The sequence below is a fragment of the Hyla sarda genome, chromosome 5, assembly GCF_029499605.1.
Source record: "Hyla sarda isolate aHylSar1 chromosome 5, aHylSar1.hap1, whole genome shotgun sequence".
Taxonomy (NCBI): domain Eukaryota; kingdom Metazoa; phylum Chordata; class Amphibia; order Anura; family Hylidae; genus Hyla; species Hyla sarda.
The window spans coordinates 187,247,518-187,275,059 of record NC_079193.1 but is presented as its reverse complement, the minus strand read 5'-3'; the positions used below and the strand labels follow the sequence as shown (position 1 = coordinate 187,275,059).

The 27,542-nt window shown below is 40.5% G+C and overlaps 1 protein-coding gene across 1 annotated transcript in view; it reads left to right on the top strand.

Annotated features, from left to right (window-relative positions):
• The window catches only part of GABBR2 (gamma-aminobutyric acid type B receptor subunit 2), a 659,326-nt gene that overhangs the window by 308,883 nt on the left and 322,901 nt on the right, over positions 1-27,542 (top strand). Inside the window, exon 3 of the mRNA XM_056520917.1 lies at positions 4,841-5,011. Within this exon, the coding sequence (XP_056376892.1) occupies positions 4,841-5,011 (171 nt within the window). The remainder of the gene's footprint in view (positions 1-4,840; positions 5,012-27,542) is intronic.

The following is a 27,542-nucleotide window of genomic DNA, read 5'->3' as shown; positions in this document are numbered from 1 at the left end:
GCCGTTGCCAGGCTTGCACAAGCCTTAGCAATATTTCAAACTTCTGTGAGCCTCTGTCACCCCATTGTTCTGAGTGTCTCCCACCCTAATGTTCTGAGAGAGACCAGGTTCATCCGACGAGAGTAACTCATCTCTATGTGGTCGCTAATGTACTTTTTTATATTCAGGATCAAACTGAAGTGCTTAAAAATAACTATGCGTATTACCTTTACACTATCATTATGGCACTTTACTCTAAAACCCACAAAAAAGGATATTACTTAAACTTATGATTTGGAGATTAATAATCTGATGCACTAGAAAAAACTGAAAAAAGTCACTAGTAAAGTAGTGCTAGTAAAGTACAGAAAAGTATAAATATATGAAGCGTGGCTGTAACGTTCTTTCAGGATTCACCTACTCCCAATAACATTAGAACAGTGTCTGAATTTTAAAATCACGTTTAACCTTTGTAACTCCCTGAGATGTGATATGCATTACAAACCTAAAGTAATATCACTCTTATTTGAGCGCGCAAAGAGTGCCATTATTTTGTGTACTTTGGCAAGTGTGCAATTGATTTCCTCATTCCAAAGTGTTTTGGAAAACAGGGATAGCTATTTAGAGACTACAGACCAACTTAGATTACTTAATGGGAAATATGCTAATGTTGTTTCCGAACGTTACAGATCACATAAGAATGCCACAATACTAAAACGAACACGAAAGGTAACCTAGGTACCAATTCATCCTACATCACAATGGACATTTGGCTAACCAAACATAACAATGGCTTTTAACAACAATGGTTCAGTATTTACTTCATTGAGAAGCTGTTTTACTTGTATTTGTTCAGATTTTTACTTAGTTTTATTTCTCTGATTGATGGTGTCAATCAAATCAAAATGTTTTCATGTCTCAGAAAAAAAAGAAAAAAAATACAGGTGCAAACTATACTATTTAATAAAAATTTTATAAAAACTTTTTTTTTTTATTTAGCAAAATTTCATATTTTGGATCCTTGTCATAGAGGTCCATCAGCCCTTTACAGTAACTTTATATGCCTTTTATTTAATGTTGTTTTCAGTGCAAATTTGACAGAAAAGTACCTGTCACTAGTGATGTCGCGAACATAAAATTTTCGGCTCGCAAACAGCGAATGCGAACTTCCGCAAATGTTCGCAAACCGGCGAACCGCCATTGACTTCAATGGGTAGGCGGATTTTAAAACCCACAGGGACTCTTTCTGGCCACAATAGGGATTTAAAAGTTGTTTCAAGGGGACTAATACCTGGACTGTGGCGTGCCGGAGGGGGATCCATGGCAAAACCCCCATGGAAAATTGCATAGTTGATGCAGACTCTGGTTTTAATCCATAAAGGGCATAAATCACCTATTATTCCTAAATGCTTTAAAATAACGTGCTTAAGCCCCCTTTAGGCAGCACATAGAGCCCCCCATTAGGCATCACATAGTTAGATCCCCCCTTTAGGCAGCACATAGATTCCCCCATATTAGGCAGCACATAGTTAGAGCCCCCCTTTAGGCAGCACATAGATTCCCCCATATTAGGCAGCACATAGTTAGATCCCCCTTTAGGCAGCACATAGTTAGATCCCCCCTTTAGGCATCACATAGTTAGATCCCCCTTTAGGCAGCACATAGATTCCCCCATGTTAGGCAGCACATAGTTAGAGCCCCCTTTAGGCAGCACATAGATTCCCCCATATTAGGCAGCACATAGTTAGATCCCCCCTTTAGGCAGCACATAGATTCCCCCATATTAGGCAGCACATAGTTAGAGCCCCCCTTTAGGCAGCACTGGTTTTATTTCACAGCCAAAAAAGGTATTTTTTATTTTTTTATTTGAACAACTGTCACACCAAATGTGATTTGCACTAGTGTGACAATGAGCAAAAAAGGTTGCCAGTGGAGTTCCCCTTTTAAGCAGAGGTCCCCAACCAGGGTGCCTCCAGCAGTTGCAAGACACACGGACTGAACTTAGAGCCCTTTTAATACTGTAGTTAGTTGCTTGAAGGAACTTAAGTTTTACACTGGAGTACCCCTTTTAACCAGTGGTCCCCTCCCAACCAGGGAGCCTCCAGCTGTTGCAAGACACACGGACTGAACTTATAGCCCTTTTAATACTGTAGTTAGTTGCTTGAAGGAACTTAAGTTTTACACTGGAGTACCCCTTTTAACCAGTGGTTCCCTCCCAACCAGGGTGCCTCCAGCTGTTGCAAGACACACGGACTGATATTTGAGCCCTAAAAAGGGCTTTTTTTGGGTGATGTCCTTAAAGCAGATGTTAGACTAGTGCTTTAGGAGTAAAGTGGACCCTGAATACACCACCTAGCAGCAACATAGCTATCGCTTTCCCTATACAGCAGGAGCAGCTTCTCTGTTCCTCCACTTTCTAAGCCTGCAGCATGCCGAATGAGGGTAAAATGGCATCCGTGCAGGAGGTAGGAGGGTCTGGAAGGGAGGGACTGCTGCTGATTGGCTGTAATGTGTCTGCTGACTCTGACTCACAGGGTCAAAGTTTAGCGCAATGTTAAAGTATAGGAGGCGCATCGAACTTCACATATGTTTGCCTGGCGATGCGAACGCGAACATGCTAAGATCGCCGGGAACTGTTCGTCGGCGAACAATTCGCGACATCTCTACCTGTCACTAAATAAACTTATTTAGATAGATAGCAGATTATTAGCTTTTTTTTTAGTTTGTACTAATACGTTTTATTAACTGTTGTTAAAGTTTGTATAGAAAGGAACATAGAGTAACAGCTTGGACGTGCACACATAGACATAAAGGGGGCTTGAGCACTTGCCCTTTTTCTGCACCTGGCTTATGATGCTCTATTGATAGTGATGGTATATTATTGCAATGGTGCAATGGTATTTCACAGGGGATTAACCAAAATGGGTTAAGAAAGAATAAATAAAACTGTTGTGATTATAGTTTATTATTGTGTTTACTAACTTTAGTGCATCAGTGATTGATTTTATTTAAATAAATATCCTTTCTGCATTTACTTTTTAATATTTTTATTTATTGGATTGAAGCTGGTTATGTTTAATTAGAAAAGTTAAACAAAAATATAAAAATTAAAATGATAGTTCCAAAAAGACAATATTATTGTGTTTTGTTTTTTTGTTTTTTATTTGTATACCTGGAAGTTCATGATAATTTGTTGACCTAGGCCTAGCCTAGCATAGCCTTTATATACTTAAGACTCTGTTCATGTTGAAGATATTTACAGTCTTCGGGGTTGTAACTTACAAGTATTTTAGATGGCAAGAATAGTGCAGTCTACCAAGCTATTTCTGCTATGTCTTTTTTTTTTTACATTTCAAGTTTTATTTTCATATCACATTGTTTCCATAGTACAAAACACAGAAGTTCACCATCAAAATACAATCAACAGTATCCTTAAAACAAATAGCAAACCACCCCCCCCTCCCCTCCCTGAAGCAGTGGAAAAAAAACGAAAAAACTATTTAATAAATAAAAATAAAGGGGTAGGAGGAATGTAAACGTCTACCACAGTTCCCACATCTTCTTCCATCTCTGCTTTTGTTTGAAAGTCGTTTGGGCCCTAAGATATTCATATTTCAGTAACAAAGGCTACCATCAGTAATGCACTATGCCGCCAGGGACTCAAATTGTGCAGTGTCAGACGTGTCCCCTTGCTTAAGCCAGTACATGTCCGGGCCCGTCTGAAGTTTGCTAGAGAGCATTTGGATGATCCAGAAGAGTATTGGGAGAATGTCATATGGTCAGATGAAATCAAAGTAGAACTTTTTGGTAAAAACTCACCTCAACTCGGAGAAAGAATGCTAAGTTGCATCAAAAGAACACCATACTGTGAAGCATGGGGGTGGAAACATCATGTTTTGGGGATGTTTTTCTGCTAAAGGACCAGGATGACTGATTTGTGTAAAGGAAAGAATGAATGGGGCTATGTGTCATGAGATTATGAGTGAAAACCTCCTTCCATCAGCAAGGGCATTGAAGAGGAAATGTGGCTGGGTCTTTCAACATGACAGTGATCGCAAACACACCACCCAGGCAACAAAGGAGTGATTTCAAGAAGCATTTCAAGGTCCTGGAGCGGCCTAGCCAGTCTCCAGATCTCAACCCCATAGAAAACCTTTGGAGGGAGTTGAAAGTCTGTGTTGCCCAGTGACAGCCCCAAAACATCACTGCTCTAGAGGAGATCTGCATGGGGGAATGGGCCAAAATACCAACAACAGTGTGTGAAAACCTTGTGAAGACTTGCAGAAAACATATCTGTCATTGCCAACAAAGGGTTTAAAACAAAGTATTGTATTTTTTTCTCATTATGTCTCTCATAGGTTAGGTATACCTGTGATGAAAATTACAGGCCTCTCTTATTTTTTTAAGTTGGAGAACTTGCACAATTGGTGGCTGACTAAATACTTTTTTGCCCCATTGTATTGATATTTTGGCCTACATACGAAAGCTTGCAACCGACATCAAGAGTTCTCAGTCTCCTATTTTCTGTGATTTCTTCTTATGTAATGTTAGTTTAGGGACTAACTTTTTTTGCCCCACTGTAGATAGACAGATAGATAGATAGGCAGAGCTATCCCAGAGTAAGCGGGGTAAAAAGCTTTGAAACAAAAAACCTGATTTTGTGATCAATCAATAGGTGTTGAAGTACATAATATCTATCTATCTATTTATTTCCCTTTCTATCTAAATATATGAATTTATGTGGCCACCTGGTAGTTGTGATGTGTATTGTAGTCTCAATAATGTACTATTGTTATGTATATCATTATTTATGTTAAATACTCTTAACTAACTTTCCTTTTTAATTGTTTTTTTTTTTTAGTTATCTTTTGCTGCAACGACTCCAGTTTTAGCAGACAAAAAAAAATATCCCTACTTTTTCCGGACTGTTCCCTCAGATAATGCAGTCAATCCAGCCATAGTGAAATTCCTCAAACACTTCAAATGGCAAAGAGTGGGAACATTAACTCAAGACATACAACGGTTTTCAGAGGTAAATGAAAGTGATCTACTGCTTTATAACCATTAACATTTATCTATTACCAAAGTAATTCTGTTATGTTTTCTTTACTCTTCATAACAATGTCTTGTGTAATAGCGCCATATTAACCATAAACTGTCTCAGTTCTAAAGTGTTCCTAGAAATTGTGTTACAATGTTGGGTAATATGCATTTGAGGCATTTGTCAGGTTGACCATGTGTGTAATATACATCCTGTATTAGTTGACATCCTAGTCCTCAGTGTATCACTTCCCAAATTCCTGCTTTAGTGCTAATGGACACAATCGAGTCATGTTGACTTTAACCACAGCTTCTGAAACATTTATCTGCGTAAATGTGAAGTAAATGTGGTTTCTCATCTACTCAGCAGGCTTAGTGAACAACCCAATGTAACCGCAATGATCTAACTTCTTCAGTGTTACTTCTTTAAAACATATAAGGGGTCTTGTCTTGTTCCTAATGTATTTCCTTATTGAAATGGCAACAAATAAAATACACTAATGTAATTGTATCTAATTATGCAGCAAATGTATTAATAAAACACGGTATTATAAAAAGTGAAGTAAACAAATGGTTTAATTAAAAGAATAATAAAAATGAGAACAAACAAACTATTCTAGTGATTTGCAGCGAATACCATGAGGGTCATGGTATTAGTTGCAAATCACTAGAATAGTTTGTTTGGTCTCCTTTTTATTATTCTTTTAATTAAACCTTTTGTTTACTTCACTTTTTATAATACCGTGTTTTATACAGGGTGTATTACAGTGTTTTTACCTCTTCAGACAAACAAGAACTTGTCAAACAACTAAGTACTTAACCCGGTCAGCCATAAGGCTAACTCTTTAAGGATACAGCCCATTTTGGTCTTGAGGACACAGCTAATTTTCATTTTTGCATTTTTGTTTTTTCCTCCTTTTCCTCTACCGACCCATATCAGGCATTGTTAATTTTTCCATAAAATGCATGGCGCAACAGCAAAAAAATATAGATAATATATATATATATATATATATATATATATATTTTTTTTTTTTATGCATTTCACTATATGGTAAGAATGGCACATAATCTTTATTCAGTAGGTCCATGCAATTAAAACAATACCCAATTTTTAATCAGTATGCCTAAAATTGTCCTTTTCTAACCCCTATAACTAAAAATGTTGGGGTATATAGGGGGTTGAATGATGGCTAATTTCTTGCTAATTTCTGTAGCTTTTATAGGTGCCATGTTGGTTTTGGTGGGATTTTTTTTTTGAACACTTATTAATCACTTTTTTCTAAAATATGATGTGACTAAAAATCAGCATTTCTGGAGTTTGGTATTTTTTTAGGCTTATGCCGTTTAACAGGTGGGATCATAAACATTATATTTTAACCCCTTAAGGACCAAGGACGTACCAGTACGTCCTTGGTCCTGCTCTCCTGATATAACGCGGGGTTACACAGTAACCCCGCGTCATATCACGGTGGGCCCGGCGTCATAGTGAAGCCGGGACCCGCCTCTAATAGCGCGCCACGCGCTATTAACCCTTTAGCCGCGCGCTCAGAGCTGAGCCGCGCAGCTAAAAGTGAAAGTTGCCAGCTAGCTCAGTCGGGCTGTTCGGGATAGCCGCGGCTAATCGCTGCATCCCGAACAGCTTACAGGACAGCGGGAGGGCCCCTACCTGCCTCCTCGCTGTCCGATCGCCGAATGACTGCTCAGTGCCTGAGATCCAGGCATGAGCAGTCATGCGGCAGAATTGTCGATCACTGGTTTCCTATGAGAAACCAGTGATCAATGATGAAGATCAGTGTGTGCAGTGTTATAGGTCCCTATGGGATCATTTAACTCCTCCCTTATTAAAAGTTTGAATCCAATAAAAAAAAAACACAGTGTAAATAAAAATAAACATATATGGTATCACCGCGTGCGGAAATGTCCGAATTATAAAAATATATCATTAATTAAACCGCTCGGTCAATGGCGTGCGCGCAAAAAAATTCCAAAGTCCAAAATAGTGCATTATTGGTCACTTTTTATATCATTTAAAAATGAATAAAAGAATCAATAAGTCCTATCAATGCAAAAATGGTACCGTTAAAAACTTCAGATCACGGCGAAAAAAATGAGCCCTCATACCGCCCCATACATGGAAAAATAAAAAAGTTATAGGGGTCAGAAGATGACAATTTTAAATGTATTAATTTTCCTGCATGTAGTTATGATTTTTTCCAGAAGTCCGACAAAATCAAACCTATATAAGTAGGGTATCATTTTAATCATATGGACGTACAGAATAAAGATAAGGTGTCATTTTTACCGAAAAATGTACTACGTAGAAACGGAAGCCCCCAAAAGTTACAAAACAGCGTTTTTTTTTTTTTCAATTTTGTTGCACGATTTTTTTTTCCGTTTCACCGTAGATTTTTGTGCAAAATGACTGACGTCATTACAAAGTAGAATTGGTGGCGCAAAAAATAAGCCATCATATGGATTTTTAGGTGCAAAATTGAAAGAGTTATGATTTTTTAAAGGCAAGGAGCAAAAAGCGAAAATGCGAAAAAAAAAACGGTCCTTAAGGGGTTAAAAGATCAGACAATGCGATACCAAATATGTTTAATATTTTTATCTATTTTTTTTTTGGAGGGAGGAGTAAAATTGGGAAAAGAAGGGTAATTTTATTATTTATTATAGTAGGGGTTTTTATATAAGTCTAAAAACTTTTTTCATTTTTATTTTACACTTTTTGGGTCCACATAGGGAACTTTTATATGCAATTTCTTGATTGCATTTACTGTACAATGCTATGTGTACTGCATGACATTTATGCAAAGTGATTGACTCTTCACTGATACTGCCTGGCTAAGCTATGGGATCACCACTCCCCATCATTAGTAGTGAGTATCAGGCTACTGATAGTAGCTAAAATGCTCTGCTATGAATAGAGCCCATCATTTTGGCCCTGTTGCGTTAGGTCCCAGACTTTAAGGGAGCAAATTTACCCCCTGTGTCCTTAACAGGTTAATAACATTATCTAGGACTCTTTTTACCTCCAAAACAGTTCTAACCCATTGAGATATGAACCCAAAAGACTTTTTGAAAGTGTTCTGTAGTGTCTGGAAAACACAAAAATACAAGAAATCCGTCTAAATCCTGTGGGGCCACAGTGGATCAGGTGGGTTTTTCCAGCACATCCCAAAGATGCTCAAATGGACTGAGATCTGGGAACTTGGAGGCAGGGAGTGGCAGGGTGCCCTATCCTGCTAAAAGTAACATCCACATGATTGCCCAAATGGCCATTTCGCAGTAGAAAATTGGTCAGAATATCACATTGCCTCTGCTTGCTCGTCCTCTTCCAATAGTGCCTCTTGGTGTCACCTTTACCCCAGTACAAGGCACACTTGCACACATGGACTGGTTCTAGATTTTCTTCTGTGGTGAAGTGTTAAATGATGCCCCAATTAGACATGTTTGGGTAGATTTCTATCCATTTTAAAAACATTATTTTTTAATGCAAATGGATAGAAATGCAAACAATGTACTATTGTTATTTATATATGCAAATGAGTAGAAATGGGGTAGAAGGTTATTGTTATTTTGGGTCAGTGTTATTGCAGTCATACTATAACAAAGGTTTATGAAGAAAGGGTGTTCCCATGTTTCCTATTCTATACCCTCAAAGTATCCAAAGGAGCCCCAATAAAAAAAAAATAATAATAAAAATTATTACATAGAAAAGGAGGGAAAGCATACCTGGAGACTCCATAGAGAAGCATAAAGAAATATCGGCACTCACCAGTGTGACTGTGAAGTCTTCTTTATTGAGACATACTCACAAGTAAGGGTACAGAAGAGAGGGGTGGTGGGGGGACAAGTGGTGGCGACTGAGCTCCTGTTTCACACGCCTAGCGTGCTTCGTCCGGCCATCAATGATGGCCGGACGAAGCACGCTAGGCGTGTGAAACAGGAGCTCGGTCGCCACCACTTGTCCCGCCACCACCCCTCTCTTCTGTACCCTTACTTGTGAGTATGTCTCAATAAAGAAGACTTCACAGCCTCACTGGTGAGTGCCGATATTTCTTTATGCTTCTCTATGGACACTGTGAATATTGTCTACCATATCTAAGCACCGCCTGAGGCATAACAGCTACACCTGTTCCCACTCGCCATCCTATCTCCAGCACACTCTATAATGCAGTGCCGCATCATCTCCAAAGTGAATTGATACCTGGAGACTCATTGACCCATTCTACCAAGTCCATTGTGACATATTCACATATTATTAATCTTTGTTTATATTGGCAAGAAGGGAGATGAGATTCTTCCACGTTTGATATTATGAAGTACTTTTCCAACTCTTGCAGGGTCAGAACTTTTGACTAGGCCCCTTCTTGTATGATGTGTCTGCAGTTCAGAAAGTGGATTTGTGAAGCTTGTGAGAAGCTAAGCTTTCTTCATAAACATTTCTTATAGAAAGACTGCAATAACACTGAACCAAAATAACAATAACCTTCTAGTGTTCCATACACATATGAATTGCATGAAAATGCCTGTGTGTACAAACCATCTGCCATGACTAGTTCTCATTAGGACTCTCTTATGATCAACATCTGGTGGGATTAGAGACTCCTCTGAATGACAAAAGGATTTACTCTTCAGTGCTTACATGTAGCTTTAGCTGCAGAAAAAGCATCTGAAATATGAATAAAAATAGAGTTCTGCATTGTTTAAACCTTGTTAATGTTTACTAAAAACTATGGAAAGTACAGTGTTTCCCAGAATATGTGTTGATAAACCTTATAACCTCTTACTGGTTGTAAATGTGCAGTAATAGGATTTTATTTTCGTGTACTTTGCATCATTAATGGCTAATTATCTGTTTTTATACTGCTAAAATTCTCTCTACGTCTTCCCATTTTGCATGTTTAATAGGAAGAACTAATTTTGCTGATATTTTTGGACATTGTTCATCTGCTGCATCAGACCTCCAATATAATGAGCTTATTATTTACACACCAATACACACGCCATCCAGTCAATGGAAACCCCAGTTTTGCGCAAAACTTTTTTGACTTATGAGAGTTTGCGCCACACATGCCAAGGAGATGAGAAGTGGGTGTGGCTTTGTGTAAAGAGGGTGTGGCCTTTGCATTTATTATGATTAATGCCCTGCTAACAGGCGTAAATTGCAGTATAAATCTACACAAGCTTCACGCTGGCTTAGATTTGTGAGGCTGGTGCAGGGGCAGCCTCAGGTACGCCGGATTTACAGGGAGGCTTGTAGCTCTCAGAAAATACGGAGCAGCTGTATCTTCAAGGGTATTATGAAGTCCACCATGTCTCGGTGTGTCACTGACCTACACAAAATTAGGCATGTGGTCTTGATATAATGACAGATATATCATAGAACATAACAACAAATTGGTGTATAAATGTATACATTGGTGTATAAATGTATAAATTTGAACATTCGGGGTACGTTCACACATACAGTATCCTGCACAGATTTGATGCACAGGATTTTCTGCTGCACATTTCAATGTAAACTAAATGACTGAGCACAGCTTCTAATCTGCAGTTACAAATCCTGCGCATCAAATCAGGGCAGGACACTGTACGCGTGAATAGATCGTAATGGTGTATTCACACGTACAGTACTCTGGGCAGATTTGATGCGCAGGATTTTCTGCTACAGATTTCAATGTTACTATATGACTAGGTACAGGATCAAATCCTGCGCATCAAATCTGCCCAGGATACTAAAGTGGTCCCTCAACATACGATGGTAATCTGTTCCAAATGGTCCATCGTTTGTTGAAACCATCGCATGTTGAGGGATCCGAGCAATGTAAAGTATAGGACAGTGGTCTACAACCTGCGGACCTCCAGATGTTGCAAAACTACAACACCCAGCATGCCCGGACAGCCGTTGGCTGTCCGGGTATGCTGGGTGTTGTAGGTTTGCAACATCCGGAGGTCCGCAGGTTGAAGACCACTGTTAGAGGAAGTTGTACTCACCTTTCCCCGCCGCTCCTGACCATCACCGCTTGTCACCGCTGCCCGGGATGTCGCCGTCCATCGCTGTTGCCGCGTCCCCGAGGTGTCACCGACGCTCCGGCAAGGCCTCTGCTTCCCCGGCATCCTCGCTCTCCGTTGCCGCCATCACGTTGTTACGCTTGCCACTCCTATTGGATGACGGGACGGCGTGCGCAGCGACGTGATGACGTTGATGGAGAGCGCGGACGATGCAGGGGATCCAGAAGAGGACGCGCCGGAGCCCCAAGGACAGGTGAGAGACATCACCGGAGCTCACGGGGCACCGTAAACGGCTATCCGGTGGCGCTGAAGCAGTCAGCGCTGCCAGATAGCCGTTTATGCGATGGCCCCGACATAAAAAAGCATCGTATGTTGATGCTGCCTTCAACATGCGATGGCCTCTGAGAGGCCATCGCATGTTGAAATTATCGTATGTCGGGGCCATCGTAGGTCGAGGGGTCAATGTATATGTGTGAATAGATCTCAAAAAATAAATGTTCAATGAAAAAAGAGAGACTAATGTTTCTCTAATATGTATCAATGGACTTCACTATTGAAATGTACTGTATTTCTTTAGTTAAAGGGGTTGTCTTAGGAAAACAAACATTAAGGGAGTTTATCAAAACCTGAGCTGAGGAAAAGTTGACCAGTTGCCCATAGCAACAAATCAGATTGCTTCAGATATCTTTCAGAGGCCTTTGCTAAAATTAAGGAGGCAAAAAATTGGTTTCTATGGGTAACTGGTCAACTTTTCATTTGCACAGGTTTTGATAAATCTACCCCATTGTCTCTATAGTTGGGAGTGCTGCAAAAAAAAAAAAAAAAAAAAAAGAAATGCTTGTGCCACTGCTGCGGTGGAGCAGAGATGGTTAGTTTGTCATGCTTATTATTTTTACATTACTTCCAGTCATGGAGAAGATTTCTGTTTATCCTGGACAACCCTTTTAACAGCCCCTCAAAAATCCATTACAAAAGGTATCATCACAAAATTATTATTTTTTTAAATCAGATTTGTTTGTTTTTTAATGTGACTAGCTTTGTAAAAAAAAAAAATGAAATATACTTCTTCACTAGAGACACTAAAGAAGATTAAATAAGCTGATATTTCCTGTTTTCTGCAGCTCACTTGTCAGCTTTGATTCATACAGGCACAGGATGAGAGGAATCATCTCATTATCATTATAGGGTGGAGACAGTCAGTGCAGTTCTATGGTACTGCTGGGGCCTAGATAAGACAGGATAGCAACTCTTTTCACAAAGATAAGACTCTTTGCATATTTCTGATGTCTATTTAATTAAACTATAATTATAAATGCATAGCATATACGCTTTAAAATATACAAAGACAGAGAGATTTAGTCTATTATATGCCTGTGATAAGGTAGACCCAGGTAAGCACCTCTGCCAGAGGGAGAGTTGAGGTGACCCAGTACAGAATTCTGTATCCTGCCCATTCTGTCAGGCAGATGTTGCCTTCAGTGTCCGTCTTGGGCCCACTACTCAGGACTCATGATATTGTTATGCCATTGTTGTTATTGTAAAATTTTCCATGTTACTGTTTCTTTAAGACATGTTTGCAGAGAAGGTGCAGAGTGAATCAGGTGACCTGTCTGCCCCAATGGTAATCCTCCAAATTGCCCTGTATATAGTGTAGGGGGGATGAGCTGCTAGCTCCTGTTCACAGTTGAGCTCCTGAGGTGCAGTGTGGAGAAGTGTGGAGAGAAGTGTGAGGTGATCTGAGGAAGCCCCAAGCTAATCAGAAGTCTAAACCTGCAGCCACGCATATCATAACGAAAATCCCCCACGCTAAGGTGAAAAGTCAAAGCCTAGCGGTAAGCACAAAACTCTGGGGGAGAAAAGCAGTAGTCTTAAGTCAGTCAGTCTGCAGAACCAAAATCAGCATGGGCTGCGATTCATCACAAGTAAGTCTCCATACAGCACAGCACAAGCAACTAAAAGTTCCAGCAAGGTGATAGGCTTCCAAGGTTAACTCTGCACTTTCCTTTGCACCAGTCTATACTGTAAAGGAATCGCCATCTATCCTGCCTCAGTAAAGACAGTAATCCGTAACCTTGTATCAGAGTATTTATTGCCCCGCGCTTGGCCCAGGAGAAGCTGTTTCAACCTCATACCGTGTATAGGCTAACGTTGTCCTGGCATCACAAAGTGTTCATTTCATGCTATTCACCCCATAGATACCACAGAGTGACTGCATCGTGTTTGTACGCCTGTGATAATGCCCTAGTAGCATCCTAACTTTTTTCTGTGGTTAGGAATGAAGATGGCAAAACAGAGACACATACAGAAACTTGCCTTTACTAACTCTCCTAACCTTTCCCTAGAACTTTTCACAAACTCTAAGCCAATGGCAAACACACTAAACCATACCGCCCCTGAAATATCCATTTGATAGACCTTGACTTTAAACTATCCCGGGCAAAAACAATAAGCAAAGGTATGAAAGTAATCAAAGACTAAAACAGTCAAACTTGCAACCAGACAAATAAAGCAATACTGCAGCAACTTCCACATACAAATATCTGGATTACACAATTAGGAATTAAGAAATACAGTGACCCCCTGACCTACGATGGCCCCGACATATGATCATTTCAACATACGATGGCCTCTCAGAGGCCATCGCATGTTGAAGGCAGCATCAACATACAATGCTTTTGTATGTCGGTGCCATCGCATAAACGGCTATCCGGCAGCGCAGACTGCTTCAGCTGCCATCGGATAGCCATTTACGGTGCCCCCTGTGGTCCCCTGATGATCACTTACCTGTCATCGGGGCTCCGGCGCGTCCTCTTCGGGATCCCCTGCATCGTCGGCGCTCTCCATCGTCGTCATCACATCGCTGCGCACGCCGTCCCTTCATCCAATAGGAGCGGTGTGCGTAGCAACGTCATGGCGGCGACGGAGAGCGAGGATGCAGAGGCCTTCCCGGAGCGGTGGGGACACCCCGGGCATGCGGCGACAGCGATGGAAGGCAGCGACATCCAGGGCAGCGGTGATGGTCCGGAGCGGCTGGGACACTTGAGTATAACCTCCAATACCAGTGGTCTTCAACCTGCAGACCTCCAGATGTTGCTAAACTACAACTCCCAGCCGTTAACTGTCCAGGCATGCTGGGTGTTGAAGTTTTGCAACTGCTGGAGGTCCGCAGGTTGTAGATCATTGTCCTATACTTTACATTGCACGGATCTCTCAACATACGATGGTTTCAACAAACAATGGTGCATTTGGCACGGATTACCATCGTATGTTGAGGGATCACTGTACCTTAAGAAGTAGAAACAAGATCATAGAACTAAAGAGATGCAAGAAACACTTGAATAAAATAGCATACACTATGTTCAACTCTGTAATGTAGGTACCTCCTGCAGTCCCACTGCTGAAAACTCACAAGTACCCTAACCTTTCACAAAGTCTAAAGTTGTCCCTGTCATAATAGACATAAAAAAAAGAGAATACGTACTCCATTCAGTTGAATTTTTGCACATAATCTTCTACATCTGTGGAAGACCCCTGCCCTTAGCATTTGAAATTAGATTTTTTTTCGTTTAATTTTTATCACCGTTTCTGCACATTTTATTTTTTCTAACTATTACGCACTGTACCTTTTGTATATTAAAACCAAAAACATTAATGGGTTTTTCTTTCTGCCCATCTCTAAAGAAGATACGTTGTTTCACATCTATGGTATCTTTTTCACCACTAGAGTGCAGTTGGTTTGGCTAGAGTACATTAGAGGAGATTTATCAAAAACTGTGTAGAGAGTGGTTCAATTGCACATAGCAACTAATCAGATCGCTTCTTTCATTTTCAAAAAGGCCTCTGAAAAATGAAAGAAGCAACCTGATTGGTTGCTATGGACAACTGCACCACTTTTTTTACACAGGTTTTGATAAATGTTCCAATTGTGTGGTGTTGGTACTTTTTGACCATTTTCAGTTCTTGGTTGCAATGTTGGTGTTCTTGGGAATGTAGACTGGAGCATATGTTACACCAGTTGACCATAGTAACCAATCAGATTGCTTCTCTTATAAAAAAAAGGCCTCTGAAAAATGAAAGAAGCGATCTGATTGGTTGCTATGGGCAACTGCACCACTTTTCCTCTACACAGGTTTTGATAAATCTCCCCCAGTGTTCATGTCTTAAAGTCACACTATTTAATGTGAAGATGAGCTTTACATGACTAATACCATGAGGTATTTTGTTAAATATTCATAATAATATTTCATATCTGGTGTATTTTTCTTCATTGGAAAATTTGTAAATAGAACAATAATACAAGATGTACATACCCCTGGCTGTGGTATAGTGATACAAAGTAATGTAAAACTGAGATTTATTAAAAGGCATTGCATTTAGTTATAGTATAACAAAGTATATAGGAACACAGTTGTATAGACAATGAAGTTTAAGAAGTTACATAAATGTATATATTTTTAATAAATTCAGAATAAAATTTGATTTAGAGATATGGCTGAGAAGCCGATCTCTTGTATGTTTATCATTTTTGGTGAATACTCGAACAATACCCAGTGAACTCTAACTCTCTTACCTTTTCTTTTGCCTGTGAATCAGATGAGTGGCCTAAAGTAGAAAAAAAGTTAAATAGGTTTACCACTCATCTAAAGCATGCTGAAAGTCTGATATCACCTTGTCAAGTGTCAAGAAATGTTTGCATCCATTGTTATAGAAAGTCAGAGGCAGATCCTTTATATTTTGAAATGTATCATTTTTTCCACTACATTTTTACATCTCTGACTATTCACGTCAAATGTGATACAACATTTTTCATAGCTATAGCAGTTTATGGGCATCAATTTTATCTACAGTACATCTTCCCCATATCCACTTTATATGTTTCCTCTTGACATGTGAGGCAACTATAGTAGTATTTTTTAGTTGATCATAGAACTATACCACATACCTAGAACTTTGACATTTTATTTATTTATTTATAATAATAAAAAAACAGAACATGTTACCACTTGAAATGTTACATCTTGTGTTATACCAGCCAATCATAACAATAATAATATACTCAAAACTTTACATCACCTCCCATCCTAACCCCCCCAAAAGAAAACCCGAGCCCCGGGGAAGTAAGAAGAGAAATAGGAAAGAAAGCAATAAAAATTCAAAATAAAAAACCCACACAAACAGAAGAATTATTTTCAACTATTTTTGGTCCTGCCCAACCGCCCAATTATAATATTTCCCCCATGATTTCATATAATTACGCATACCTTTCTTTGACCCTTGTGCTTTAATATATTCAAATTGACTGATCTTTTCAACAAGGTTTCAAAATCGGGGACCCTATTAGAAAGCCAAACTCTTAGGATCAAGGTTTTTGCACACATAAGAAGTGTTGGAACCAAACCCCAAACAAACTCCTCCCTCGCCAGTCACCTAAGACAACCTGAGGTGAAGTAAGCAAGGAGACCTGAACCAGCACACCCCTTCCAACCATTTCTTGAAAAATTGTCGCCCAAAATTCTTGGATGGGCACACAATCCCCAAAAATATCGTCCATGTCTGCGTTAGTTATTCCACAGCGAGGACAATTCGACTCCAACCTATTTTTTTACTTGTCCAGCTCTGTTGGAGAAATGTAAGTTTTCTGCAAAATTTTAAAGTGAGTAAGTTTAAAATTTGTGTTAAAGAAAAATTTTGAGTGTTGGAGAATATAACCCCACTGTTCCCTCCCCAATTGATTACCCTCTCTATCCCATTTATTCTTAACCTTAGGGTGTAGTGCTTTGCCACCTTCTTGCCTGAGTAATTTGTAAATTCTAACCATCGTGCCCTTATCCACGTCACAATTTACTATATAATTGATCAAAATGTTGTCTTCAATTTTCAAAAAATTCCTATCAAATGTGTATCTATTTGTTTCTATCAACTGGACATACCAAAAAATAGTGTTTCATTTATAAATTACATTTTTGTTATAATTCCGAAAATTTCTTCAAAACCTCATCCTGAAAAAATGTTTAATTAAAGTAGCCCCCTGTGTTCTCCAAAAACCCTGATACCCAAGTTAAACAAATTTACCCACATTCTCATTACACCATAATACAGAAAAGGGTAAACTACCCTTGAAATAACAAGCCTTTCTAAGTGTGTACCAGGATTGTTTAAACAGTTCACCATATGAGAATTTTTTACAAAACACCAACTGGGGGGATCCAGTCTTTAGCGCCTGCCAAGGATCAGAGAATTGATGATTCAGTCTATCAAAACAATGTTTAACAATGGTATAGTTCTGATTCCCTTTTAGGAGCTTAATCACCCAGCTAGGAAATACAATTTAAAATTGGGGAGTCCCAATCCCCCGTCCTCCTCACTAAGGGAAAAAAATATATACTTTAACTTCAACCTTTTCCAGCCCCACATACATTTATTTAGTATGCGTCAAAAGAATCAAACCATTTTGCAGTTATCCAAATTGGCGAGGCATTTAGAATACACAAAGTTTGAGTTAAGACAGACATTGTTATGGGTATGACATAGTCTACCATTCCATACTTTTTTTGGACATATGTGTGAAACAAAGAAAAAAAGAAAACGGAGGGCACACTAAGTGCTGTTACCTATAATATCAGGTAGATGAGCATATACAGTAGTACAGTCACCTGAAGGAGTCTTGCTGTGGGCATGACACCATGAAGAGCTTATCAGAGTGTCTTTGACCAAGGAAAGCAGTAGCTGGCATCCAACCATGGGGACGGTGAAGAGACAATGTAAATGTAGGAAAAGAAGATGCCTTTGTATCGGCGCTAGCAGCAAGGTCCAAACATGAACCGTTGAATGAATGGATTTATTAACTTAAAACATTCATGAAAACACAGCAGACAATGCGTCTCAAGAGTAATGTGACTCTCTTCCTCAGGTTCCTGCTATGTTTTAATAAATGTTGTTAAATCCATTCCTGGAAATGATTCATGGTTGGACCTTGCTACTAGCGTCAATACAAAGACATCTTCTTTTCCTGCATCTTGTGGTATACTGTCATATACCAACCATATGGAAACCAAAGGGACTCTATTAGCCTCTGTTGGCTTAATGTAACTCTATGAAGGTGTTTAGTGGACTGTATACCACACCAGGAGGTCAGGCCGCACTAAAGATGATTGACTCCTTATGTATAATTCAACACTACATCTAGAAGTCTATCAGAGGCTACTCTCTATCACAGCCTGCCCCGATTTTGCATTCTTTCACCAGCCTCTTGATTACAATAACCCAGGGGTGACCACTAGGCTGAAAACTTTCTCAAGAAATTCCTCTTGACCTCACACAACTATGGATGTACAGCTGTGTATGCCATCAACATTTATGTTTTTATTTATAGAATACTCCCTGGCCAAAACAGTTTTGAAACCAAGACCAGAAATTGGAACTTGGTCAAAAATGACATTCTTTCATGTGTAACAGGAAGTGGTTTTCTTGTGTTGCTGACTTCCTTTGAGCTGCATGATCACATGCTCACCTATCAGATCCCTGCTGGCAGCTCTACAACTTCTTCCTGCTCATAAGATACTCTATAGTGGGAGTTGGGGGCTAGTTCCTGATCTATGAATTGCTGCACTTGGGACTTAGATAGAAGAAATTCACTGATGAGACTCCATCCCCCATGACTTTGCAAAATCAGAGACACCGTGGGAGAGAAGGGCTGTGTTAGAAGAGCCATATTAGAGAGGAGAAAGTATTCAAGATGCCAGACAACCTCTATATGGCACATCAACTAAATTGGGTTAGCTCAAAGCATACTCAAGGATCTCTACATTATATTTTATTGATAGCCTATACTGCATTATACCGTATATGGAAAAAGAAACCTTTACAGTGCTTCTTTAACTTGAACTTGCCACAACAACCCAGCTCACTGATCAATTTGAAAAGTAACATGCTGAATTGTAAATATAGCCATTCTGACAAACAGATGTCACTTGAAAGTTCTTACTTGCAAAAAGGATGGTTCAATGTAGACTCAGGTTTTGATTACAGTATCTTAGTGGTACGGCCACGTATTGAATAATTCTCATGCTTCCTCTCCACAGCACTCCCCCTCTTTGTCTGTGGCAACCATATGGCCTATTATATTGCTCCAGCCCTACTGGGATTATTTCTACAAGTGGTTGAGGAGCCAACCTAGAGGGAGGCCCTTTTGGATTTGGTATTCACAAATGGGGATTTGATATATGATGTTACTGTAGGCAAAAGCTTGGGATCTAGTGATCACCAGTCAGGACTCAGCCCATTTTTTTACATTTTTGTTTTTTCCTCCTCGCCTTCTTAAAATCATAACTCTTTTATATTTTCATCCACAGACTAGTATGAGGGCTTGTTTTTTGCGCGACCAGTTTTTTTGTAATAGCATCACTCATTTTACCATAAAATGTTTGGTGCAACCAAAAAAATACTATTTGTGTGGGGAAATTGATAAGAAAACCGCAATTTTGCTAATTTTGGAAGGTTTTATTTTCATGCTGTACACTTTACAGTAAAATAGACATGTTTTTTTTTTATTCTTTGGGTCAATATGATTAAAATGATCGTACAAATGATTGTACCGCTTTTAAAAAAATCGCTAACTTTTTAACCAAATTAGTGCATTTAAAATCCCTTTATTTTGCTGACCTATAACTTTTTCATTTTTCATTATGAGGGCTAATTTTTTGCGCCATGATCTGTACTTTTTTTTTATACCAGATTTGCATATATAAAACTTTTAGTAAATTTTTTATCAATTTTTTGGGAATAAAATGTTATAAAAAAGCAGCAATTTTGGACTTTATTTTTTTTTAAACGTTCACCCCGTTCACTGTACGGGATAATTAACATTATATTTTAATAGTTTGGATATTTACACATGCGGCAATACCAAATATGTTTATTAAAACATTTAATTAAACTTTTTTGTGAGTAAAATGGGGGAAAAGGGACAATTTACATAATTATTGGGGATTTTTCAAATTTTTTTAACTTTTATTTTTACACATTAATAGTCCCCATAGGGGACTATCTATAGCAATCATTTGATTGCTAATACTGTCCAGTGCTATGCATAGGGCACAGCACTGATCAGTATTATCGGTGATCTGCTCTGGTCTGCTCGATCTCAGACCAGAGCAGAAGACGCCAGGAGACAGGGACAGAGGCAGGTGAGGGACCTCCGTCCGCCATTACAGATGATCGGAATGCCGCGGCAGCGCTGCAGGCGATCAGATCATGCTTTTTTTCTGACCGCACTCCCGCAGATGTCGTGATCTGTTTTGATCACGGCATCTGAGGGGTTAATGGCAGACAGCCGCGCGATCGCGGATGTCGGCCATTACCAGTGGGTCCCTGGCTGTTATATTTGAACAGTGAAGGAGTCACCGACTTTTTAAATGTCTATCCAAGACTTGATAAAGGGAGCTGGACTTCCGAAACACCTTGTCCCTGTTAACAATAAATCCGCTTCTTTATTTTCAAACGGTGTCCACAGTCCCTCTCCGTGACCCCCGCCGAGTGCGCCTCTATAGACCCTTTTTCTTTCACAGGTGCCCGGTATCTTCAAAGGCATCTACACTGGTGCCACACCTCTTCAGGCTTCAGTCACTTCTTGGCCTTTTCTACAGCCTCTTATACACTTTTACAGTCAGCAGGTCTCAACACTTCTCTAGTGCTCTAGTGCACACATAATAAAATCATCTAGCCCTACCCACAGGTCCTGCAGCACATAGCTTGTACACCAGCAACTCAAAGCAGAGCACCAATGCAGCCCTCCTGCATTCAGTAATGCCATTCCTAATGTCACCAACTAACAGGAAATGGTGACTCTCCTGAGACAACAGTTCCTCTGGTATTACACTGGATGCCAGGTGGGACTCATACTTTATAATATAACATCATTTCACAGTGCATTACACCATCAAAGCAATATACAATGCACAATGCCATAAATGAACAAGATTTACACATAGGAGCATATATATATATTTTTTTGAGGAGTAAGTGTGCTACTTGTGGTTCATCCTTTCCTCCTCTTTACAGGCTGTCTGTTCATCTTTTCTTATTTTATCATTTTTAGTTGCGGAATTCAGCACCAATAATCCTTCTAGCAGTCTGAGCTTTATTGTACTGATACAGACAGCAAATACCCTTTATAGGCAACTTTATGTTCTATCGGCAGAAGAACCGATGTTTGCCTCTGTGTGAAATTGAAGGCAAACACTAGGGCCCTACAGAAGTCAGAACTCAATGGCTGTACTACAGTACTTGTAACTCTAACTACTTTCTGTTTACTTTGGGTTGTAAGTATTTCCATACTTTTCTGAAAAGAGGTTCTTTGGTAAATGATAGACAATGGAGGCACTAGATAGATGCCGCAGCATTGCCTAGTTGTGTATGACTTTATTATATGGGAATTGAATAACAGCATGTTTAAAGCAATTCAACCTATTTTAAGCCTATTAGCCACTATCAGAAGCATTAAAGGGGTATTCCAGGCCAAAACTTTTTTTTATAGATCAACTGGCTCCGGAAAGTTAAACAGATTTGTAAAATTACTTCTATTAAAAAATCTTAATCCTTCCAATAGTTATTAGCGTCTGAAGTTGAGTTGCTGTTTTCTGTCTAACTGCTTTCTGATGACTCACGTCCAGGGAGCTGTCCAGCTCCTATGGGGATATTCTCCCATCATGCACAGCTCCCTTGACGTGACATCATCATTGAGCAGTTAGACAGAAAACTTCAGAAGCTAATAACTATTGGAAGGATTAAGATTTTTTAATAGAAGTAATTTACAAATCTGTTTAACTTTCCGGAGCCAGTTGATATATATATATATATATATATATATATATATAAAAAGTTTTTGCCTGGAATACCCCTTTAAAATACTGTCGGGCATAATAAACCTCACTACATAAGTAATGTAGTGCATGTTAAAGTCCCCTTGTGGGAACAAACTGGTTCTGTCCCATTCGTAACAAACTATACTATAAACTGTATTAATAAATTATGAATTTATCCTACACGATGAACCCTGAAACAATGAACAACAGTCTAAAAGAACAGACTGCATTCATGGACCAATAAAATGTTATAGGTCTTTAAATATAGTGACACAAAGAATATTTGTAAACATTTTTACAAAACAAGTAAAACATTAAAAAAAACTATATATAAGTGGGTAATTGTGGTAATCATATTGACTTGCAGAGTAAAGGACCAATGACATCAGTATCACTAACACTAACCTGCTCATACAGAGTATTAGTACAGGGCAGGTGCAGGCAGGCAGAATAGCGCACCATCGGGCTCGGAAACACCTGGAGTGCACCAAGAGCTGCTTCACATATAAGGATTTGTAAACTTCAGAACAGAGCAATGGATCAGAAAATGGGAACCAGGAATTAGCACCATCTGCACTATTACCCTGTTTACGCAGGTGAGTGCAGGTGATGCTGCTGTCAGTTTCCCTTTAATATTCCATTTATTCCACACTATTGAAATATTTATTAGCAAATGCAATATTATAATTTCTTGTTTCTCTAGAATTTTCTCATAAATTTTTTAGTTAAATGTGTGGCTAAAGCAGAGTCCCACATTGACCACAGATTGGCTAAACGGGTCTGAGCAGAGTCCCGCATTGGCCACAGATTGACTAAACGGGGACCTAATCTCCTTAATACTGGCTGTAGCACGGGATCAAGAAAGGTAAATGTGTGTTAGTTTTCTTTAAACTACCCACTCCCTGAGTAAACACATAAAGAACATGCAGCTTGACAAACCCTTTAAGTATTTCTCACAAGCCACAAAAGGTTGGGGATCTTTGGTCTATTACAACCATCCCCCGCCCTTCATGATACTTCAATACTGCCATGCTGCTGTTACCACTAATAATATGCCTTTGGCTGCCCCATATACTTAACTGTAGTAGACCCACAGTGCTGCCTTTCTCATTCTATCAGGATAAGCATGCATTATTAAATTAATGCAGGAATATAGGTGTAATCCCAGCTCTCTTCCTCTAAAGCCAATGCGCTCGGACTGGCATGGGCAATGCCAGAAACAGAAACTGACGAAAATGGAATGTCCAGCGCAAAATAGATCCAACGGAGCAATTTATTAGATAATACCTCAGTACATGGACATAGTGGGCACAGGTGATGAATTTCGGCCCACTTAATGGGCCTTAGTCATTATGACTAAGGCCCATTAGGTGGGCTGAAACGCGTCACCTGTGCCCACTATATCCATGTACAGAGGTTTTATCTAATAAATTGCTCCGTTGGATCTATTTTGCGCTGGACATTCCATTTTCTTCAGTATTAAATGAATATACCAACTATAGTAAGAAGGAATTTTAGTGGACCAGAGTAATACACAAAATATGGAGCCCAATTACATTTTACATTACAGCTATTGATATTACACAAAAAAGAATACAGGATATTCATAAGGAGATAAAATAGCCTACGAACGTAGCATAAGAGGAAGTTATACAAGGCTGCCATACTTAGTGGAAAAAATCCACCACATTTTCCAATTCAACATGAGAGTGTTTCATAACAGCTGAGAAATGGATGGTTGGGGAGCTATTTATTGGCTACATGAATCTTCATCGCTAACAAAATATATTGTAGCAACTTTCAAAAAGTTAGGCATCTGAGCCAGTTTATCTCTAAGTAAACAAACTGATGGTTTGTTGGGAATAAAATAAAATCAGACTCCAAAATAAAGTTCGACCTAAAACCATAAATAAATAACATAAGACATCTAAATACATTCACAATGACCTGCTAAAGTACAGAGTCTTAAAACAACATCAGAGACACATTTTCGTAGACAGTGAAAAAAATTATCCAGATTTTCCAGACAATAAGTAACCCTGCCCCCATGCCCCTTTCTGTGACATACACTGCTGATCATGCCCCACTTCTCACAAAGAGACTGCTGTCCATGGCTCCCTCTTTCATGTAAACTGTTGCTCATGGTTTTCCTCTCTCACAGGTTGCTGCTCATGGGCATCTTACATAGACTGATGTTCATGGCCTCCCTCATGTATACACTGCTGCTTATCACCCCCTCATGTATACACTGCTGCTTATCACCCCCTCTATTACACTGCTGCTTATCACCCCCTCTATTACACTGCTGCTTATCACCCCCTCTATTACACTGCTGCTCATCACCCCCTCAATTACACTGCTGCTTATCACCCCCTCAATTACACTGCTGCTCATCACCCCCTCTATTACACTGCTGCTCATCACCACCTCTATTACACTGCTGCTCATCACCCCCTCTATTACACTGCTGCTCATCACCCCCTCTATTACACTGCTGCTCATCACCACCTCTATTACACTGCTGCTCATCACCCCCTCAATTACACTGCTGCTTATCACCCCCTCTATTACACTGCTGCTCATCACCCCCTCAATTACACTGCTGCTTATCACCCCCTCTATTACACTGCTGCTCATCACCACCTCTATTACACTGCTGCTCATCACCACCTCTTACACTGCTGCTTATCACCCCCTCTATTACACTGCTGCTTATCACCCCCTCTATTACACTGCTGCTCATCACCACCTCTATTACACTGCTGCTCATCACCACCTCTTACACTGCTGCTTATCACCCCCTCTATTACACTGCTGCTTATCACCCCCTCTATTACACTGCTGCTCATCACCCCCTCAATTACACTGCTGCTCATCACCCCCTCAATTACACTGCTGCTCATCACCACCTCTATTACACTGCTGCTCATCACCCCCTCAATTACACTGCTGCTCATCACCCCCTCTATTACACTGCTGCTCATCACCCCCTCTATTACACTGCTGCTCATCACCCCCTCTATTACACTGCTGCTTATCACCCCCTCAATTACACTGCTGCTTATCACCCCCTCAATTACACTGCTACTTATCACCCCCTCTATTACACTGCTGCTTATCACCCCCTCAATTACACTGCTGCTTATCACCCCCTCTATTACACTGCTGCTTATCACCCCCTCTATTACACTGCTGCTCATCACCACCTCTTACACTGCTGCTTATCACCCCTCTATTACACTGCTGCTTATCACCCCCTCTATTACACTGCTGCTTATCACCCCCTCTATTACACTGCTGCTTATCACCCCCTCAATTACACTGCTACTTATCACCCCCTCAATTACACTGCTACTTATCACCCCCTCTATTACACTGCTACTTATCACCCCCTCTATTACACTGCTACTTATCACCCCCTCTATTACACTGCTGCTTATCACCCCCTCTATTACACTGCTGCTTATCACCCCCTCTATTACACTGCTGCTCATCACCCCCTCAATTACACTGCTGCTTATCACCCCCTCAATTACACTGCTGCTCATCACCCCCTCTATTACACTGCTGCTCATCACCACCTCTATTACACTGCTGCTCATCACCCCCTCTATTACACTGCTGCTCATCACCCCCTCTATTACACTGCTGCTCATCACCACCTCTATTACACTGCTGCTCATCACCCCCTCAATTACACTGCTGCTTATCACCCCCTCTATTACACTGCTGCTCATCACCCCCTCAATTACACTGCTGCTTATCACCCCCTCTATTACACTGCTGCTCATCACCACCTCTATTACACTGCTGCTCATCACCACCTCTTACACTGCTGCTTATCACCCCCTCTATTACACTGCTGCTTATCACCCCCTCTATTACACTGCTGCTCATCACCACCTCTATTACACTGCTGCTCATCACCACCTCTTACACTGCTGCTTATCACCCCCTCTATTACACTGCTGCTTATCACCCCCTCTATTACACTGCTGCTCATCACCCCCTCAATTACACTGCTGCTCATCACCCCCTCAATTACACTGCTGCTCATCACCACCTCTATTACACTGCTGCTCATCACCCCCTCAATTACACTGCTGCTCATCACCCCCTCTATTACACTGCTGCTCATCACCCCCTCTATTACACTGCTGCTCATCACCCCCTCTATTACACTGCTGCTTATCACCCCCTCAATTACACTGCTGCTTATCACCCCCTCAATTACACTGCTACTTATCACCCCCTCTATTACACTGCTGCTTATCACCCCCTCAATTACACTGCTGCTTATCACCCCCTCTATTACACTGCTGCTTATCACCCCCTCTATTACACTGCTGCTCATCACCACCTCTTACACTGCTGCTTATCACCCCTCTATTACACTGCTGCTTATCACCCCCTCTATTACACTGCTGCTTATCACCCCCTCTATTACACTGCTGCTTATCACCCCCTCAATTACACTGCTACTTATCACCCCCTCAATTACACTGCTACTTATCACCCCCTCTATTACACTGCTACTTATCACCCCCTCTATTACACTGCTACTTATCACCCCCTCTATTACACTGCTACTTATCACCCCCTCTATTACACTGCTGCTTATCACCCCCTCTATTACACTGCTGCTCATCACCACCTCTTACACTGCTGCTTATCACCCCTCTATTACACTGCTGCTTATCACCCCCTCAATTACACTGCTGCTTATCACCCCCTCTATTACACTGCTGCTTATCACCCCCTCTATTACACTGCTGCTCATCACCCCCTCAATTACACTGCTGCTCATCACCCCCTCAATTACACTGCTGCTCATCACCACCTCTATTACACTGCTGCTCATCACCCCCTCAATTACACTGCTGCTCATCACCCCCTCAATTACACTGCTGCTCATCACCACCTCTATTATACTGCTGCTCATCACCCCCTCAATTACACTGCTGCTTATCACCCCCTCTATTACACTGCTGCTCATCACCCCCTCTATTACACTGCTGCTCATCACCACCTCTATTACACTGCTGCTTATCACCCCCTCTATTACACTGCTGCTCATCACCACCTCTTACACTGCTGCTTATCACCCCCTCTATTACACTGCTGCTTATCACCCCCTCAATTACACTGCTGCTTATCACCCCCTCAATTACACTGCTACTTATCACCCCCTCTATTACACAGCTGCTTATCACCCCCTCAATTACACTGCTGCTTATCACCCCCTCTATTACACTGCTGCTTATCACCCCCTCTATTACACTGCTGCTCATCACCACCTCTTACACTGCTGCTTATCACCCCTCTATTACACTGCTGCTTATCACCCCCTCTATTACACTGCTGCTTATCACCCCCTCTATTACACTGCTGCTTATCACCCCCTCAATTACACTGCTACTTATCACCCCCTCAATTACACTGCTACTTATCACCCCCTCTATTACACTGCTACTTATCACCCCCTCTATTACACTGCTACTTATCACCCCCTCTATTACACTGCTGCTCATCACCACCTCTGTTACACTGCTGCTCATCACCCCCTTAATTACACTGCTGCTTATCACCCCCTCTATTACACTGCTGCTCATCACCCCCTCTATTAAACTGCTGCTCATC